Source organism: Heterodontus francisci, chromosome 28 (genome assembly GCF_036365525.1).
Source record: "Heterodontus francisci isolate sHetFra1 chromosome 28, sHetFra1.hap1, whole genome shotgun sequence".
Lineage (NCBI taxonomy): Eukaryota > Metazoa > Chordata > Chondrichthyes > Heterodontiformes > Heterodontidae > Heterodontus > Heterodontus francisci.
Window position 1 is genome coordinate 11,971,452 of NC_090398.1, and position 21,105 is coordinate 11,992,556.

Consider the following 21,105-nt stretch of genomic DNA (forward strand, 5'->3'; position numbering starts at 1 on the left):
TGCACTCCCTCTACAGCAAGAACATCATTCCTCAGATAGGGAGACAAAACTGCACACAATATTCCAGGTGTGGCCTCACCAAGGCCCTGTATAATTGCAGTAAGACATCCCTGCTCCTGTACTCGAATCCTTTCGCTATGAAGACCAACATACCATTTGCCTTTTTTACCGCCTGTTGCACCTGCATGCTTACCTTCAGCAACTGGTGTACGAGAAAACCCAGGTCTCATTGCATATTTCCCTCTCTCAGTTAATAGCCATACAGATAATATTCTGCCTTCCTCTTTTTGCTACCAAAGTGGATGATCTCACATTTATCCACATTATAATGCATCTGCCATGCATTAGCCCACTCACTCAACTTGTCCAGATCACCCTGAAGCCTCTCTGCATCCTCCTCACAACTCATCCTCCCACCCAGTTTTGTCTCATCTGCAAATTTGGAGATTTTACATTTAGTTCTCTCATCTAAATCATTAATGTATATTCTGAATAGCTGGGGTCCTAGCACTGATCCCTGCAGTACCCCACTAGTCACTGCCTGCCATTCAGAAAAAGACCCATTTACCCCTACTCTTTGTTTCCTGTCTGCCAACCAATTTTCTAACCATCGCAATACACTACCCCCAATCCCATGCGCTTTAATTTTACATGCCAATCTCTTATGTGGAACTTTGTCGAAAGCCTTCCGAAAGTCCAAATAAACCACATCCTCTGGCTCCCCATCATCAGCTCTACTAGTTACATCCTCGAAGAATTCTAGTAGATTTGCCAAGCAGGATTTTCCTTTCGTAAATCCATGCTGACTTTTCCAAATTCTACCACTGTTCTCCAAGTGCTCTGCTGTAAAATCTTTGATAATGGACTCAAATTTTCCCCACTACTGACATCAGGCTGACTGGTCTATAATTCCCTACTTTCTCTCGACCTCCCTTTTTAAATAGTGGGGTTACATTAGCTACCCTCCAATCTGTAGGAACTGTTCCAGAGTCTACAGAATCTTGGAAGATGACCACCAATGCATCTACTATTTCTAGGGCCACTTGCTAAAGTACTCTGGGATGCAGACCATCAGGCCCTGGGGATTTATCGGCCTTCAATTCCATCAATTTCCCCAACACCATTTCGTCGAAGAGCGAAGTCCAAAGTACGGAAAGTCCTCATCAGGGAACTCCTCTTTGCTGACGATGCTGCTTTAACATCTCACACTGAAGAGTGCCTGCAGAGTCTCATCGACAGGTATGCGGCTGCCTGCAATGAATTTGGCCTAACCATCAGCCTCAAGAAAACGAACATCATGGGACAGGATGTCAGAAATGCTCCATCCATCAATATTGGCGACCACGCTCTGGAAGTGGTTCAAGAGTTCACCTACCTAGGCTCAACTATCACCAGTAACCTGTCTCTAGATGCAGAAATCAACAAGCTCATGGGTAAGGCTTCCACTGCTATGTCCAGACTGGCCAAGAGAGTGTGGGAAAATGGCGCACTGACACGGAACACAAAAGTCTGAGTGTATCAAGCCTGTGTCCTCAGTACCTTGCTCTATGGCAGTGAGGCCTGGACAACGTATGCCAGCCAAGAGCAATGTCTCAATTCATTCTATCTTCGCTGCCTCCGGAGAATACTTGGCATCAGGTGGCAGGACCGTATCTCCAACACAGAAGTCCTTGAGGCGGCCAACATCCCCTGCTTGTACACACTACTGAGTCAGCGGCGCTTGAGATGGCTTGGCCATGTGAGCCGCATGGAAGATGGCAGGATCCCCAAGGACATATTGTACAGCGAGCTCGCCACTGGTATGAGACCCACCGGCCGTCCACGTCTCCGCTTTAAGGACGTCTGCCAACGCGACATGAAATCCTGTGACATTGATCACAAGTTGTGGGAGTCAGTTGCCAGCGTTCGCCAGAGCTGGCGGGCAGTCATAAAGACGGGGCTAAAATGTGGCGAGTCGAAGAGACTTAGTAGTTGGCAGGAAAAAAGACAGAGGCGCAAGGGGAGAGTCAACTGTGCAACAGCCCCGACAAACAAATTTCTCTGCAGCACCTGTGGAAGAGCCGGTCACTCTCGAATTGGCCTTTATAGCCACTCCAGGCACTGCTTCACAAACCACTGACCACCTCCAGGCGCATATCCATTGTCTCTCGAGATAAGGAGGCCCAAAAGAAAAAAAAAGAAATTTCTCTACTAATACTGATTTCTTTCAGTTCCTCTCTCTCACTAAGCCCTGTGTTCCCCAACATTTCTGGTCTGATATTTGTGTCCTCCTTTGTGAAGACAGAACCAAAGTATGTATTTAGTTGGTCAGCCATTTCTTTATTCCCCATAATAAATTCCCTTGTTTCTGACTGTAAGGGAGCTACATTTGTTTTCCCCCAATCCTTTTCTCTTCACATACCTATAGAAACCTTTTTGGTCAGTTTTTATGTTCCCTGCAAGCTTACTCTAGTACTCTATTTTCCTCTTCGTAATCAATCCCTTGGTCCTCCTTTGCTGAATTCTAAACTGCTCCCAATCTTTAGGTTTGATGTTTTTCCTGGCAAATTTATATGCCTCTTCCTTGGATCGATTGCTATCTCTAATTTCCCTTGTAAGCCATGGTTTGGCGACTTTTCCCGTTTTACTTTTGCGCCAGACACCAGAGAATCCATTCCCAATTTACTCAGCCTCTCATCATAGGACCATCCCCTCATCCCGGGGACCAAATCAGTAAATCTTCGCTGCACTACCTCCAGTGCAAGTATATCTTTTCTGAAATGTGGAGACCAACACTGCACACAGTATTCCGGGTGAGGTCTCAGCAAAACCCTGCACAACTGCAGCAATACCTCCTTAATCTAGTGCGGCAATCGCATGGCAATAAAGGCCAACATGCAATACTAAATGACGCTTCTTCAAATGTTCAACAACAGCTTGCATATACACCACAACACCAAAGTGCTTTCACAGCTGCATTATCTATCAAAAATTGACACCGAGCCACAGAAGGAGAAATGAGGAAAGATGATCAAAAGCTTGGTCAAAGAGGAAGGTTCAGAGGAGGGTTTAAGAGGAGGAGAGAGACGGGGAGAGGCTAAGGGAGGGAATTTCAGAGCTTAAGGCCAAGCCAGCTGAAGACACGGACTACAACGCCATTAAAAGCAGGAGGATGAGTACGAGGCCAGGATTGGAGAAGGACAAAGAATCGGCAGGGCTATAGGGGCTGGAGGAGGTTACAGAGATAGGGAGGGTTGTAGGGGCTGGAGGAGGTTACAGAGATAGGGAGGGTTGTAGGGGCTGGAGGAGATTAAAGAGAAAGGGAGGGTTATAGGGGGTGGAGGAGATTAAAGAGATAGGGAGGGTTATAGGGGTGGAGGAGGTTACAGAAATAGGGAGGGTTATAGGGGCTGGAGGAGGTTACAGAGATAGGGAGGGTTGTAGGGGCTGGTAGAGGTTCCAAGGATAGGGAGGGTTGTAGGGGCTGGTGGAGGTTCCAGGGATAGGGAGGGTTGTAGGGGCTGGTGGAGGTTCCAGGGATAGGGAGGGTTGTAGGGGCTGGAGGAGCTTACAGAGATAGGGAGGGTTGTAGGGGCTGGAGGAGCTTACAGAGATAGGGAGGGTTGTACGGACTGGACGAGCTGACAGTGATAGGGACTGGAGGCAGGACTAGGGAAGGATTTGTAAACAGGACTGTGAATGCGAGGCAAAATTAGGTGGGTGAGCACAGAGGAAGGATAGGAGTACAGAGATTGGTGAGGCTGCACTGATTCACTCCAGTTAGACAAATGGTTAACCGGGTTTTGAACTATCTTAAAGGTGCATCGATTGACACGCGAGAGGAACCCTGAGGGACATCTGAGTCTCAGAGATATATAACAGGTCTTCCGCTCCAGCAAACCCGCACTGTGTCACAACAGGAAGGTGCTCACGTTGTGAGTTGAGCTTCGGCGGTCTACGTCCTCCATTGGCGCTCGCAGCCCTGGCTCCTTCCTCTTCAGACGAGCTGGCGTTGCCCTCTGACCTTATGTGGTGCGGGTCCAACCTTTGACCTGCAACGGCAAAAATGGCGGTGAGGCAAGGTTTTCTGATGTCATGGCCAGCAGCAGCAGGGTCAGACGGACTGGGTCAGAGGCCATCGGAAAGCCGATGCACTGTCAATAATACCATCCCACCGAATGACACGGAAATCACAGCACAGAAAGAGGCCATATGGGCCTCACTGAACTTCCTTCCACCCGAATTTACAAAAACAAATTAATGCTACAGCCCTAACCCTCCCTATCTCTGTAACCTCCTCCAGCCCCTACAACCCTCCCTATCTCTGTGACCTCCTCCTGCCCCGACAACCTCCCTATCTCTGTAACCTCCTCCAGCCCCTACAACCCTCCCTATCTCTCTAACCTCCTCCAGCCCCTACAACCCTCCCTATCTCTGTAACCTCCTCCAGCCCCTACAATCCTCCCTATCTCTGTAACCTCCTCCAGCCCCTACAACCCTCCCTATCTCTGTAACCTCCTCCAGCCCCTGCAACCCACCCTATCTCTCTAACCTCCTCCAGCCCCTACAACCCTCCCTATCTCTGTAACCTCCTCCAGCCCCTACAACCCTCCCTATCTCTGTAACCTCCTCCAGCCCCTACAACCCACCCTATCTCTCTAACCTCCTCCAGCCCCTACAACCCTCCCTATCTCTGTAACCTCCTCCAGCCCCTACAACCCTCCCTATCTCTGTAACCTCCTCCAGCCCCTACAACCCTCCCTATCTCTCGAACCTCCTCCAGCCTCGACAACCCTCCCTATCTCTGTAACCTCCTCCAGTGCCTACACCCCTCCTCTCTCTGTAGCCTCTTCCATACCCCACATCCCTCCCTATTTCTGTAATATCCTCCAGCCCCTACAACCCTCCATATCTCTGTAACCTCCTCCAGCCCCTTCAACCCTCCCTATCTCTGCCCCTTTTTTCCTGACCTTTGCTCTCTGCACTGCTCTTTGCCTGACCTCTCTGTACTTTACCTCCTTTAGACTGAGCTTCACAAGCTCTGCCCCTTTTCCCTGACCTTTAGTCTTTGCCCAATGCTAACCTGACCTTTATTGTCTCCGGCCCTTTCTGTTTGACTTAGCAGTCTTTATGTCCTTTTTTGTGACCTTTTTAATTTGACCTTCAACTAAAGGATAAAATCAACACACCCGGGGAATCCAGACGATCGCTCGAAGTGACGAGGCCTACACACTGCCCTGAAGCCTACCTTTATCATCTACAGCCAGCTGACCCTCTGGGCATGTTGTAAGGGTGTTGCCAGGCGGATTCCTCCTTTCTGATTGTTTACGGACAGAATCTGGATGAAAACAACAGAATGCAACAGAGATGAAAAAAGAAATTTCTATCATTTCTGCAGCACATTTCACATCCTCAGGATGTCTCAGACAGTTTTACAACCAACGTGGAAAAGTAGTAAATGGGTGGAGTAGATTTCATAATATGGTTGAGTGTACATGGGCTGTGGAAGGAGGCTTCAAATGGCTGCTTAGAATCCATGATACTGTAGAGTGGGCATGGACCGTGGGAGGAGATTTTAAAAATTCATTCATGGGATGTGGGTGCCGCTGGCAATACCAGCATTTATTGTCCATCCCGAATTGCCCTTGAGAAGGTGGTGGTGAGCTGCCCTCTTGAACTGCTGCAGTCCGTGTGGGGTAGGTACACCCACAGTGCTGTTAGGAAGGGAGTTCCAGGATTTTGACCCAGCGACAGTGAAGGAACGGCGATATAGTTCCAAGTCAGGATGGTGTGTGACTTGGAGGGGAACTTGCAGGTGGTGGTGTTCCCATGCATCTGCTGCTCTTGTCCTTCGAGGTGGTAGAGGTCGCGGGTTTGGAAGGTGCTGTCTAAGGAGCCTTGGTGCATTGCTGCAGTGCATCTTGTAGATGGTACACACTGCTGTCACTGTGCGTCGGTGGTGGAGGGAGTGAATGCTTGTGGATGGGGTGCCAATCAAGCGGGTTGCTTTGTCCTGGATGGTGTCGAGCTTCTTGAGTGTTGTTGGAGCTGCACCCATCCGGGCAAGTGGAGAGTATTCCATCACACTCCTGACTTGTGCCTTGTAGATGGAGGACAGGCTTTGGGGAGTCAGGAGGTGAGTTACTCGCTGCAGGATTCCTAGCTTCTGACTTGCTCTTGTAGCCACGGTATTTATATGGCTACTCCAGTTCAGTTTCTGTTCAATGGTAGCCCCTAAGATGTTGATAGTGGGGGATTCAGTGATGGTAATGCCATTGAATGTCAAGGCGAGATTCTCTCTTGTTGGAGATGGTCATTGCCTGGCACTTGTGTGGCGCGAATGTTACTTGCCACTTATCTGCCCAAGCCTGGCTATTGTCCAGGTCTTGCTGCATTTCTACACAGACTGCTTCAGTATTTGAGGAGTCGCGAATGGTGCTGAACATTGTGCAATCATCAGCCAACATCCCCACTTCTGACCTTATGATTTAAGGAAGGTCATTGATGAAGCAGCTGAAGATGGTTGGGCCTAGGACACTACCCTGAAGAACTCCTGCAGTGATATCCTGGAGCTCAGATGATTGACCTCCAACAACCACAACCATCTTCCTTTGCGCTAGGTATGACTCTAACCAGCAGAGACTTTTCCCCTGATTCCCATTGACTCCAGTTTTGCGAGGGCTGCTTGATGCCATACTCGGTCAAATGCTGCCTTGATGTCAAGGGCAGTCACTCTCACCTCACCTCTTGAGTTCAGCTCTTTTGTCCATGTTTGAACCAAGGCTGTAATGAGGTCATGAGCTGAGTGGCCCTGGCGGAACCCAAACTGAGTGTCACTGAGGAGGTTATTGCTAAGCAAGTGTCGCTTGATGGCACTGTTGGTGACACCTTCCATCACTTTACTGATGATTGAGAGTAGACTGATGGGGCGGTAATTGGCCGGGTTGGACTTGTCCTGCTTTTTGTGTACAGGACATACCTGAGCAATTTTCCACATTGCTGGGCAGATGCCAGTGTTGTAGCTGTACTGGAACAGCTTGGCTAGGGGCGCTGTAAGTTCTGGAGCACGTCAGGACCCATAGACTTTGCAGTATCCAGTGCCTTCAGTCGCTCAGAGGAGTCGCGAATGGTGCTGAACATTGTGCAATCATCAGTGAACAGCATTTAACTGGTTGGGTAGTGTCCATGACACAGCATTAACATTGTAACGTTAAGAGCAAGAGTAGGCCATTTTGCCTTGCCAATTCGATCATGGCTGATGTGTACTTCAACTTCATTTACCCTCTCTTTGTTGCACAACACCTACCAACAAAACTTTATCGACTTCCCCATCTTGGAAGCACAAACAGAGCCCCAGCCTCCGTAACCATTTGGCTGAGAGTCATGGAGAGATACAGCACTGAACCAGGCCCTTTGGCCCACTGAGTCTGTGCCGACCAGCAACCACCCATTTATACTAATCCTACATTAATCCTATATGCCCTACCACATCCTCACCTTCCCTCAATTCTTCTACCACCTACCTACACTAGGGGCAATTTACAACAGCCAATTTACCTATTAACCTGCAAGTCTTTGGCTATGGGAGGAAACCGGAGCACCCGGCGAAAACCCACACGGTCACAGGGAGGACTTGCAAACTCCGTACAGGCAACACCCAGAACTGAACGCAGGTTGCTGGAGCTGTGAGGCTGCGGTTCTAACCACTGCGCCACTGTGCCGTCCAAGAGAGCCCCAGATTTCCACTACCCCTCTCAATGTGACAAAATGATAACTGATTTCACCTCGAACTGGCCTGGCTCTAACTTTAAGAAGGTGCCCCATTGTTCTGAAAATGATTTTGTCTCAATCTACCCGGTCAAATCCTTTTAGCAGCCTGTCCTTATCATTTTAATGTTCTGCCCCCTTGTTCTGGACTCCCCCCACCCCCACCAGAGGAAATAGTTTTTCCTCTATCGACCCTGTCAACTCTTTCAATCATCTTGAACATCTCGATTAGATCACCCCTTCGTTCCTCTGTACACGAGGGACTACATGCCTAGACTATTTAACCTGTCTTCATAATTTAACCTTTTTCACTCGAGTATCATTGTGATTAATCTACACCACACCCCTTCCAAGGTTAATATATCCTTCCAGAGATGCGGTGCCCAGAACGGAATGCAGTTACTCCCAATGGTGTTCCATCAGGGCCTTGAAAGACTAGACCATCACTCCCCTTCCCGCCTGCTTTGTGTTCCATCCCCCTTGAGATCAGGACCAGCATTTTGGGTGGCGCAGTGGTTAGCACCGCAGCCTCACAGCTCCAGCAACCCGGGTTCGATTCTGGGTACTGCCTGTGCGGAGTTTGCAAGTTCTCCCTGTGTCTGCGTGGGTTTCCTCCGGGTGCTCCGGTTTCCTCCCACAGCCAAAGACTTGCAGGCTGATAGGCACATTGGCCATTGTAAATTGTCACTAGTGTAGGTAGGTGGAAGGAGAATGGTGGGGATGTGGTAGGGGACATGGGATTAATGTAGGATTAGTATAAATGGGTGGTTGGTGGTCAGCACAGACTCGGTGGGCCGAAGGGCCTGTTTCAGTGCTGTATCTCTCTATGACTCTATTCCACGAGCCTTTGTAATTTTTTTGGTACCTGCCCATGAGGGTTTAGTGAATTGTGAACTTGAGGTTAAGATTGTGAATCCTAGGCATCGGGGTGCAGGAGGAGGTCTTTCAGACCCTCGGGCCTGTTCCACCATTCAGTGAGATCGTGGCTGCTCTGTGACCTAACTCCAAATCCCCGCTCCCCGCCCCCACCCCGCCTTTCCTCTTATCCCTTAAAATCTTTGGTTAACACAAGTCTATCAGATTTTAAATTAACCCATTGACCCAGCACAGGAACATGGGAGCTGGTGGAGGCCATTCAGCCCATCGAGCCTGCCCCGCCATTCAATATGATCTTGGCTGATCATCCACTTCAATGTCATTTTCCCCACACCATCCTCACATCCCTTTATGTCTACTGGTATTTAGAAATCTGTCAATCTCTGCTTTAAACGTACTCAATGACTGAGCTTCCACAGCCCTCTGGGGTAAAGAATTCCAAAGATTCACAACCCTCTGAGTAAAGAAATTTCTCCCCATCTCTGACCTAAGTGGCTTCCCCCTTATTTTGAAATTGTGTCCCCTGGTTCTGGACTCCCCAACCAGGGGAAACATCTTACCTACATCAACCCTGTCTATCGCTTTAAGTATTTTGTAGGTTTCAATGAGATCACCTCTCGTTCTTCGAAACTCTGGAGAACACAGGCCCAGTTTCCCCAATCTCTCTTCATAGGACAGTCCCAGCATCCCGGGAACAAGTCTGGTGAACATCAATTGCCGACTGTGGGAGAGAGTTGTAAACTTCAACCAGCCTTTGTGTCTTGAAGTGTTTCCTCGGGGTGGGGGGAGTTTAATGCTCTTCCCCCATGGCGGGTGTGGAGATGCGGAGAGCATGTAATCGGGTGGGAGGGTGGCCAGGCGAGGGGAGGGGAGACGGGGTCCCCCACCTTCCCACCTCCACTGAAATTAAGTCCGGGGCGGGACTATACAAATACAAGTCTTCCACTAACAAAGGAGAAAAGGTCCAAAAATGGAACAGTCGGGAACAGGACATCAGTCTCCTCTTAGCTTAGAGAAATCAAGGACTCAAAGGATGCCAGTTGAGGCCTTTAACTGGGAAATTAATGCCCAATTAAGGGCCTCATCCTGCTGCCACCAGAATTAGCAGCCGCCAGAAAGGCACTTAGTGGCTGATCGAGGGACCCGGCATCGGGAAGGGGAGGCCCTTTAAGAGGTATCCCCCGCCCCTTCCCAGTGCCCTTGCTGCCGACCCGCCTCACAACACCGCCCCTACATCCCACGACCTGCACCCCGCAGCACCCCTCCCACCCCTGCATACCTGCGGCCTAGGCCCAGTGCCGCTGCTGGGCCTCGGGGGTGGGGTGCATCACCGGCAGCAGCCACCGCCTCTGCGGAGGGCACTAGTCAGCTAAAAAGCCGCTGGCCTCCGATTGGCCGGCAGCTCTCCGAGGGCAGGACTTCCGTCGTTGGGGTCCTGGATCCTGTGGAAGGCCCGATGCCAACGCCTCGTGAAGTGCCTAATTGAGACTTGATTCGGAGGGCCTCCCACAGAAGTGGCAACGCGGAGACCTCGGCGTCACTTCTTCCAGTAGTTACCGTTATTGGCACCCATCCCCGGTATTGACCATTGGGTTCCATTGCCCGACTCCTGCCTTGCTCAAGAACCAATGCTTACACTTAAAGGTGGAGAAGTTGACGGCATGGTTCGGTGCAAAGTTGTCGTAATCCTCATAGTCATCTTCAAAGGAATCCGAGTCTTCACCAGTCTGGGCTGCAGCTGAGGGAACTGGAATATAAACCGAGTGCACAAGAGATTGGTAACATGGGCAGAGTTAAGGAAACCAGCTGTGGCTCAGACAGGAGCACTCTTGCCTCTGAATTAGAAGATTGTGGGTTCAAATCCCACTCCAGAAATATGAGCATAGAAAGTAAGGCTGATGTTCCAGTGTAATAGTGAGGGAGCGCTGCACTGTCAGAGGGTCAGTACTGAGGGAGCGCTGCACTGTCAGAGGGTCAGTACTGAGGGAGCGCTGCACTGTCAGAGGGTCAGTACTGAGGGAGCGCTGCACTGACGGAGGGGCAGTACTGAGGGAGAACCACACTGGTGGAGGGGCTTATTTCCTGCCGTCTTTCAACTGAGACATTAAACCAGAATCTAAAAGGAGGAGAGTTAGCCCTGGACTGATACTTATCACTCAATCAACATCACAAAAACAAGTTATTATCTCACTGTGTGTGGGATCTAGCTGTATGCAAATTAGCTGCCAGGTTTCATACATTACAACAGAAAGTGCTTTATGGGCTGTAAAATGATTTGTGAATGTCCATTACTCGTGAAATTATTGATATTAGTGCAAGTCTTTCTTTTTCTTTATAGTTCGCCCATGCAAATTCAACATGCAGGGGCTGAAACATGCAATTCCTTTGAATAAACGTTTGGCACATTGGTTAGGCCCCAGCTGGTGTATTATGTCCAATTCTGGGCACCACGCTTGAGGAAGGATGTCAATGCCTTGGAGAGCGAGCAGAGGAGATTGACCTGAATGGTCCCAGGGATGAGGGAGTTCAGTTAATGTGGAGAGGCTGGAGAAGCTGGGATTGTTCTCCTGAAAGAAGATAAGGTTAAGAGGAGATTTAATTGAGATGTTTACAATCATGAAGGGTTTAAATAAAGGAGAAACTCTTTCCAGTGGCAAACTCAGTACTTAGATATTGGCACAAGAAAATGGTATAAGTGAGAGATTGGCACACATAAACAGTATGGATAAGAGATTGGGACATGCAAACAATATAGATGAGAGATTGGGACACAGAAACAGTATGGATAAGAGATTGGGACACGCAAACAATACAGATAAGAGACTGGGACACAGAAACAGTATGGATAAGAGAATGCCACATGCAAACAATATAGATAAGATATTGGGACACAGAAAGATTATAGATAAGAGATTGGGACACACAAACAATATAGATAAGAGATTGGCACACACAAAGAGTATGGATAAGAGATTGGGACTGGCAAACAGTATAGATAAGAGATTGGGACACGCAAACAGTATAGACAAGAGATTGGGACACAGAAACAGTATAGATAAGAGATTGGGACACACAAACAATATAGATAAGAGATTGGGACATGCAAACAGTATGGATAAGAGATTGGGACTGGCAAACAGTATAGATAAGAGATTGGGACACAGAAACAGTATAGATAAGAGATTGGGACACACAAACAGTATAGATAAGAGATTGGGACACAGAAACAGTATAGATAAGAGATTGGGACACACAAACAATACAGATAAGAGACTGGGACACAGAAACAGTATGGATAAGAGAATGCCACATGCAAACAATATAGATAAGATATTGGGACACAGAAAGATTATAGATAAGAGATTGGGACACACAAACAATATAGATAAGAGATTGGCACACACAAAGAGTATGGATAAGAGATTGGGACTGGCAAACAGTATAGATAAGAGATTGGGACACGCAAACAGTATAGACAAGAGATTGGGACACAGAAACAGTATAGATAAGAGATTGGGACACACAAACAATATAGATAAGAGATTGGGACACACAAACAATATAGATAAGAGATTGGCACACACAAAGAGTATGGATAAGAGATTGGGACTGGCAAACAGTATAGATAAGAGATTGGGACACAGAAACAGTATAGATAAGAGATTGGGACACGGAAACAGTATAGATAAGAGATTAGGAAACAGATACAGTATAGATAAAAGATTGAGACACGCAAACAATATAGATAAGAGATTGGGACACAGAAACAGTATGGATAAGAGATTGGGACACGCAAACAATATAGATAAGAGATTGGGACACAGAAACAGTACGGAAACGAGATTGGGACACGCAAACATTATAGATAAGAGATTTGGACACACAAACAATACAGATAAGAGATTGGGACACACAAACAATATCGATAAGAAATTGGGACACAGAAACAGTATGGATAAGAGATTGGGACACGCAAACAGTATAGATAAGAGATTGGGACAGGCATACTGTTTAGATAGGAGATTGGGACACGCAAACAATATAGATAAGAGATTGGGACACACAAACAATATAGATAAGAGATTGGCACACACAAAGAGTATGGATAAGAGATTGGGACTGGCAAACAGTATAGATAAGAGATTGGGACACAGAAACAGTATAGATAAGAGATTGGGACACGCAAACAATATAGATAAGAGATTGGGACACAGAAACAGTATGGAAACGAGATTGGGACACGCACACAGTATAGATAAGAGATTGGGACAGGCATACTGTTTAGATAGGAGATTGGGACACGCAAACAATATAGATAAGAGATTGGGACACAGAAACAGTATGGATAAGAGATTGGGACACGCAAACAGTATAGATAAGAGATTGGGACACAGAAACAGTATGGATAAGAGATTGGGACACACAAACGGTATAAATAAGAGATTGGGACACGCAAACAGTATAGATAAGAGATTGGAACACACAAACAATATAGATAAGAGATTGGGACACAGAAACAGTATGGAAAAGAGATTGGGGCACGCAAACAGTATAGATAAGAGATTGGAACACACAAACAATATAGATAAGAGATTGGGACACAGAAACAGTATGGAAAAGAGATTGGGACACGCAAACAGTATAGATAAGAGATTGGGACACAGAAACAGTATAAATAAGAGATTAGGACACGCAAACAATATAGATAACAGATTGGGAAACAGAAACAGTATGGCTAAGAGATTGGGGCAGACAAACAATATAGATAAGAGATTGGGACACAGAAACAGTATAAATAAGAGATTAGGACACGCAAACAATATAGAAAACAGATTGGGAAACAGAAACAGTATGGATAAGAGATTGGGACACGCAAACAATATAGATAAGAGATTGGGACACAGAAACAGTATAGATAAGAGATTGGGACACACAAACAATATGGATAAGAGATTGGGACACACAAACAAGAAAGATCAAAGATTTGGACACACAAACAGTATAGATAAGAGTATGGGTCACACAAACAATATAGATAAGAGATTGGGACACGCAAACAGTATAGATAAGAGTATGGGTCACACAAACAATATAGATAAGAGATTGGGACACGCAAACAGTATAGATAAGAAATTGGGACACAGAAACAGTATGGATAAGAGATTAGGACACACAAACAGTATAAATAAGAGATTGGGACATGCCAGCAGTATGGATAAGAGATTGGGACACACAAACGGTATAAATAAGAGATTGGGACACACAAACGGTATAAATAAGAGATTGGGACACACAAACAATATCGATAGGAGATTGGGACACACAAACAGTATAGATAAGAAATTGGGACACAGAAACAGCATGGATAAGAGATTGGGACACGCAAACAGTATAGATAAGAGATTGGGACACGCAAACAGCATGGATAAGAGATTGGGACACGCAAACGGTATAAATAAGAGATTGGGACACGCAAACAGCATGGATAAGAGATTGGGACACGCAAACGGTATAAGTAAGAGATTGGGACACGCAAACAGCATGGATAAGAGATTGGGACACACAAACGGTATAAATAAGAGATTGGGGCAGGCATACTGTATAGATAGGAGATTGGGACACACAAACCATATAGATAAGAGATTGGGACACAGAAACAGTATGGAAATGAGATTGGGACACGCAAACAGTATAGATAAGAGATTGGGACACACAAACAATACAGATAAGAGATTGGGACACACACACAATATCGATAAGAAATTGGGACACACAAACAGTATAGATAAGAGATTGGGACACGCAAACAATATAGATAATAGATTGGTCCATGTGAAAAAAATATAAATAAGATTGATACATTAAAATGCACGAGATAAGAGATTGGGACACGCAAACAGTATGGATAAGAGATTGTGACACAGAAACAGTATGGATAAGTGATTGGGACATGCAAACTGTATAGATAAGAGATTGGGACACACAGACCATATAGATAAGAGATTGGGACACACAGACCATATAGATAAGAGATTGGGACACACAAACAGTATAAATAAGAGATTGGGACATGCAAACTGTATAGATAAGAGATTGGGACACACAGACAATATAGATAAGATTTTGGGACACACAAACAGTATAGATAAGAGATTGGGACATGCAAACAGTATAAATAAGAGATTGGGACAGGCAAACTGTATAGATAAGAGATTGGGACAGGCAAACTGTATAGATAAGAGATTGGGACACACAGACCATATAGATAAGAGATTGGGACACACAGACCATATAGATAAGAGATTGGGACACACAAACAATATAGAAAAGAGATTGGGACACACAAACATTATAGATAAGAGATTGGGACATGCAAATAATATAGATAAGTGATTGGGACACACAAAAAGTATAGATAAAAGATTGGGTCACACAAACAATATAGATCAGAGTTTGGGACACGTAAACAGTATAGATAAGAAATTGGGACACACAAACAGTATAGATAAAAGATTGGGATGTACAAACAGTATAGATAAGAGATTGGGACACACAAACAATATAGATGAGAGATTGGGTCACATAAATAGTATAGATAAGAGATTGGGACACGCAAACTGTATAGATAAGAGATTGGGATGGGCACACAGTATAGATAAAAGATTGGGATGTACAAACAGTATAGATAAGAGATTGGGACACACAAACAATATGGATATGAGATTGGGACACACAAAGAATATAGATAAGAGATTGGGACACAGAAACAGTATGGATAACAGATTGGGACACGCAAACGATAGAGATAAGAGGTTGAGACACAGAAACAGTATGGATAACAGATTGGGACACGCAAACGATAGAGATAAGAGGTTGAGACACAGAAACAGTATGGATAACAGATTGGGATACGCAAACAATATCGATAAGAGATTGGGACATGCAAACAGTATAAATAAGAGATTGGGACAGGCAAACTGTATAGATAAGAGATTGGGACACACAGACCATATAGATAAGAGATTGGGACACACAGACCATATAGATAAGAGATTGGGACACACAAACAATATAGAAAAGAGATTGGGACACACAAACATTATAGATAAGAGATTGGGACATGCAAATAATATAGATAAGTGATTGGGACACACAAAAAGTATAGATAAAAGATTGGGTCACACAAACAATATAGATCAGAGTTTGGGACACGTAAACAGTATAGATAAGAAATTGGGACACAGAAACAGTATCGACAAGAGATTAGGACACACAAACGGTATAAATAAGAGACTGGGACACACAAACAGTATAGATAAAAGATTGGGATGTACAAACAGTATAGATAAGAGATTGGGACACACAAACAATATAGATATGAGATTGGGACACACAAAGAATATAGATAAGAGATTGGGACACAGAAACAGTATGGATAACAGATTGGGATACGCAAACGATAGAGATAAGAGGTTGAGACACAGAAACAGTATGGATAACATATTGGGATACGCAAACAATATAGATAAGAGATTTGGACACACAAACAATAAAGATAAGAGATTGAGACACACAAATAGTATAGATAAGAGACTCGGATGTGCGAACAGTATAGATAAAAGATTGGGATGTACAAACAGTATAGATAAGAGATTGGGACACAAAAACAATATAGATAAGAGATACGGACACAGAAACAGTATGGATAACAGATTGGGACACGCAAACAATAGAGATAAGAGGTTGAGACACAGAAACAGTATGGATAAGAAATTGGGACACAGAAACAGTATCGATAAGAGATACGGACACACATACAGTATAGATAAGTGATTGGGTCACACAAACAATATAGATCAGAGTTTGGGACACATAAACAATATAGATAATAGATTGGGACACACAAACAATATAGATAAGAGATTGGGACACACAAACAATATAGATAAGAGATACGGACACACATACAGTATAGATAAGTGATTGGGTCACACAAACAATATAGATCAGAGTTTGGGACACGTAAACAATATAGATAATAGATTGGGACACACAAACAATATAGATAAGAGATTGGGACACACAAACAATATCGATAAGAGATACGGACACACATACAGTATAGATAAGTGATTGGGTCACACAAACAATATAGATCAGAGTTTGGGACACGTAAACAATATAGATAATAGATTGGGACACACAAACAATATCGATAAGAGATTGGGACACACAAATAGTATATATAAGAGATTGGGACAGGCAAACTGTATAGATAAGCGATTGGGATGTGCAAACAGTATAGATAAAAGATTGGGACACGCAAACAGTGTAGATAAAAGTTTGGGACATGCAAACAGTATAGATAAAAGATTGGGACACGCAAACAGTGTAGATAAAAGTTTGGGACATGCAAACAGTATAGATAAAAGATTGGGACACGCAAACAGTGTAGATAAAAGTTTGGGACATGCAAACAGTGTAGATAAAAGTTTGGGACATGCAAACAGTACATGACCAAATGACCATGTGTATTAGGAGCAGAAGTAGCTATTCAGCCCATCGAGCCTGCTCTGCCATTTAATAAGATCATGGCTGATCTGTTTCTGTCTCGAATTCCACACACCCATCTAACCCCCATAATCTTTAATTCCCTTGCCTAACAAGAATCTATCTACCTCCGCCTTAAAAATTTTCAATGACCCCACCTCCACCACCTTCTGAGGCAGAGAATTCCAAAGTTGCACAACACTCTGAGACAGAGAAAAAATTTCTCCTCATCTCTGTCCTAGAAGGGCAACACCCAATTTTACAACAGTGCCTCCTAATTTTGGACTCACCCACAAGAGGAAACATCCTTTCCACATCCATCCTGTCAAGACTGTTCAGAATCTTATATACTTCAATCAAGTCTCCCCTCACTCTTCTAAACTCCAGTGAAAACAAAACCAGTCTGTCCAGCCTTTCCTCATAAGACAACCCGCTCATTCCAGGTATTAATCTCGTAAACCTCCTCTGAACCACCTCCAATGCATTCACATCCTTCCTTAAATAAGGAGACCAAATTGCACACAGTATTCAAGATGTGATCTTGCTAATGCCCTGTATAACTGAAGCATAACATCCTTACTTTTATTTTCAATTCCTCTCATAATAAAGGATAGCATTCCATTCGCCTTCTTTATTACTTGCTGTACCTGTATACTAACTTTTTGTGACTCCTGCACTGGAACACCGAGATCCCTCTGCACTTCGGAATTCTGCGGTCGTTCCTTATTTAAGAAATACTCTGCTTTTTTATTCTTCCTGCCAAAGTGAACAACTTCACATTTTCACACACTATGCTCCATCTGCCAGATTTTTGCCCACTCACTCAACCTATCTATATTGGTCTGCAACCTTCTTATGTCCTTTTCACAACGTTCTTTCCTACCTATCTTTGTGTCATCTGCAAATTTAGCTACCATGCCATCGCTACCCTCATTTAAGTCATTGATATTAATTGTAAAAAGTTGAGGTCCCAGCTCAGACCCCTGCGGGACTCCACTCGTAACACCCTGCCAATCAGAAAAGGACCCATTTATGCCCGCTCTCTGTTTTCTGTCAGCCAGCCAACCTTCTATCCATGCTAATATGTTACCCCTACACCATGAGCTCCTATTTTGAGCAGTGATCTTTTATGTGGCACCTTGTCAAATACCTTCTAGAAATCCAAGTACAGAATGTCAACGGGCTACCCTTTATCCACAGCACATGTTACTCCTTCAAGGAACTCCAATAAATTGGTTAAACATGTTCTCCCTTTCACAAAACCATGCTGACTATTCCCGATTACCTTGAGTTTTTCTAAGTGCCCAGCTGTAGCCTCCTTAATGATCGATTCTAACATCTTCCCCACGACAGATGTCAAGCTAACTGGCCTTTAGTTACCTGTTTTCTGCCTCCTCCCCTTCTTGAATAGAGGGGTTATATTTGCTACTTTCCAGTCCGATGGAACCTTTCCAGAATCTAGCGAATTTTCAAAAATTAACACCAACGCATCTACTACCTCATCGGTCACCTCTTTTAAGACCCGAGGATGAAGTCCATCAGGACCCGGGGACTTATCAGCCCACAGCTCCATCAGTTTGCTCAGTACCACTTCCCTGATGATTATAATTTCACCAAGTTCCTCTCTTTCTTCCACCACCTGATTTACAGCTATCACTGGAATGTTTTTGTATTTGCTTTAGTGAAGACAGAAGCAAAATATTTCTTCACTTCATCTGCCATTTCCTTATTATCTACAATTAACTCCCCATTCTCACTCTCCAGAGGACCAACACTCACTTTACTTACTCTTTTCCATTTTAAATACCTGTAGAAACTCTTGCTATCTGTTTTTACATTTCTAGCTAGCTTCCTCTCATACTCTAAGTTCTTTCTCCTGATTAACCTTTTAGTCATTCTCTGCCATTCTTGATATTCTGACCAATCATCTGACCTGACACTCATCTTTGCACAGTTATGTGCTTTATCCTTAAGTTTGATGCTTTCCTTAACTTCTTTAACCATGGATGGTGGGCCCTCCCCTTCGAATGTTCCTTTCCAGTAGGAATATACTTATTCTGAGTATTCCGAAATATCCCCTTAAATGTCTGCCACTGCTTCTCTATTGATCTATCTCCAAGCCTAGTAACCCAGTTAAGAGATGAGTGATTGGGACGTGCAAACGGTATAGATAAGATATTAGTACACACAACTTTATAGATAAAAGATTAGTACATGCAGAATATATAGATAAGATATTCGTACACACCACTGTATAGATAAGAGACTGGGAAATGCAAATGGTTTCGATAAGAAATTGGGACATGCAAATGGTTTAGATAAGAGATGAGAACACACAAACAGTACAGATAAGAGATAGGTGCACATAAACAGCATGGATAAGAGACTGGGACATTCGAATGGTTTAGTTAAGAGACGAGTACACACACATGGTATAGATAAGGGATTGGTACAGTCAAATGGTTTAGATATGAGAGGAGTACACACAAACAGTGTAGGTAAGAGATAGTTGCATTTAACTGGTATAGATAAGAGATTGGGACAGACAAACAGTATAGATGAGCGATTAGTACATACGAGAGTATATATATATAAGAGATGAGTGCCTTGGTGAAGGACGGTGCATTCCGTGGCACTCAGCACATACCATTCCCCACAAGGGGTTTCACGTTGTTGGTCACTGTTGTGATGGACACCTCCCTGTAGTCGTTGGTCAAGATGGCTGTGTCACTGTGGCTGGGCTGGGCAAGCTGCATTACTGGAATCAGAGAATCAGTCAGCATTAAAGATGGCAACTCAAACACTCAACTCGACCTCATCATTATTCACGCATGGCAGGAACGGGCACTTTAAAATGGCAACTATCACTTTGCACATTGGCAAAGATATTTACACCCGCTCTTTGAGGAGTTGTGAAGCGTGATAGGAAGCTGCCAGTTAATAGTTACCAAGTTCCCTCTGCCTGCCCTCAATAGCATTCGGTGTCAGCAGGTGCTTCAGTAGCTAACACTCTCCCTCTGGGTCAGAAGCTCATGGGTTCAAGTCCAACTCCAGATCTCCATAATCCACGCCAACAATCTCGAGTGCCAGTACAGAGGGAGCGCTGCACTGTCGGAGGGTCAGTACTGAGGGAGTGCTGCACTGTGGGAGGGTCAGTACTGAGTGATTGCTGCACTGTGGGAGGGTCAGTACTGAGGGAGTGCTGCACTGTCGGAGGGTCAGTACTGAGGGAGTGCTGCACTGTGGGAGGGTCAGTACTGAGTGATTGCTGCACTGTGGGAGGGTCAGTACTGAGGGAGTGCTGCACTGTGGGAGGGTCAGTACTGAGGGAGTGCTGCACTGTGGGAGGGTCAGTACTGAGTGATTGCTGCACTGTGGGAGGGTCAGTACTGAGGGAGTGCTGCACTGTCGGAGGGTCAGTACTGAGGGAGTGCTGCACTGTGGGAGGGTCAGTACTGAGTGATTGCTGCACTGTGGGAGGGTCAGTACTGAGGGAGTGCTGCACTGTCGGTGGTTCAGTACTGAGGGAGTGCTGCACTGTCGCAGGGTCAGTACTGAGGGAGTGCTGCACTGTGGGAGGGTCAGTACTGAGGGAGTGCTGCACTGTCGGAGGGTCAGTACTGAGGGAGTGCTGCACTGTGGGAGGATCAGTACTGAGGGAGTTCTGCACTGTCGGAGGGTCAGTACTGAGGGAGTGCTGCACTGTGGGAGGGTCAGTACTGAGGGAGTGTTGCACTGTCGCAGGGTCAGTACTGAGGGAGTGCTGCACTGTCGGAGGGTCTGTCTTTTAGATGAGACAGTAAACCAAGGCCCAGTCTGGTTTTTCTGGTAAGCATGTATAATTCCATGGTATTATTCCGTATATGATTCCATGGTATGATTTCCAGGTAGAGCAGGGGAGTTATGCCTACATTTATTTTGCGATCAAGATCA

The 21,105-nt window shown here is 45.1% G+C and overlaps 1 protein-coding gene across 4 annotated transcripts in view; it reads right to left on the reverse strand.

Moving 5' to 3' along the window:
* The window catches only part of LOC137385092 (T-cell differentiation antigen CD6-like), a 138,998-nt gene that overhangs the window by 40,373 nt on the left and 77,520 nt on the right, over positions 1–21,105 (reverse strand). For 3 of the 4 annotated variants that reach the window (XM_068059848.1, XM_068059849.1, XM_068059847.1), the window contains 4 exons: positions 19,820–19,930; positions 10,259–10,369; positions 5,228–5,317; positions 3,912–4,031 (listed from right to left, as the gene is read on the reverse strand). In XM_068059848.1, coding sequence (XP_067915949.1) covers positions 3,912–4,031; positions 5,228–5,317; positions 10,259–10,369; positions 19,820–19,930 — 432 coding nt within the window. The remainder of the gene's footprint in view (positions 1–3,911; positions 4,032–5,227; positions 5,318–10,258; positions 10,370–19,819; positions 19,931–21,105) is intronic. The other variant, XM_068059850.1, reaches the window with a different exon arrangement.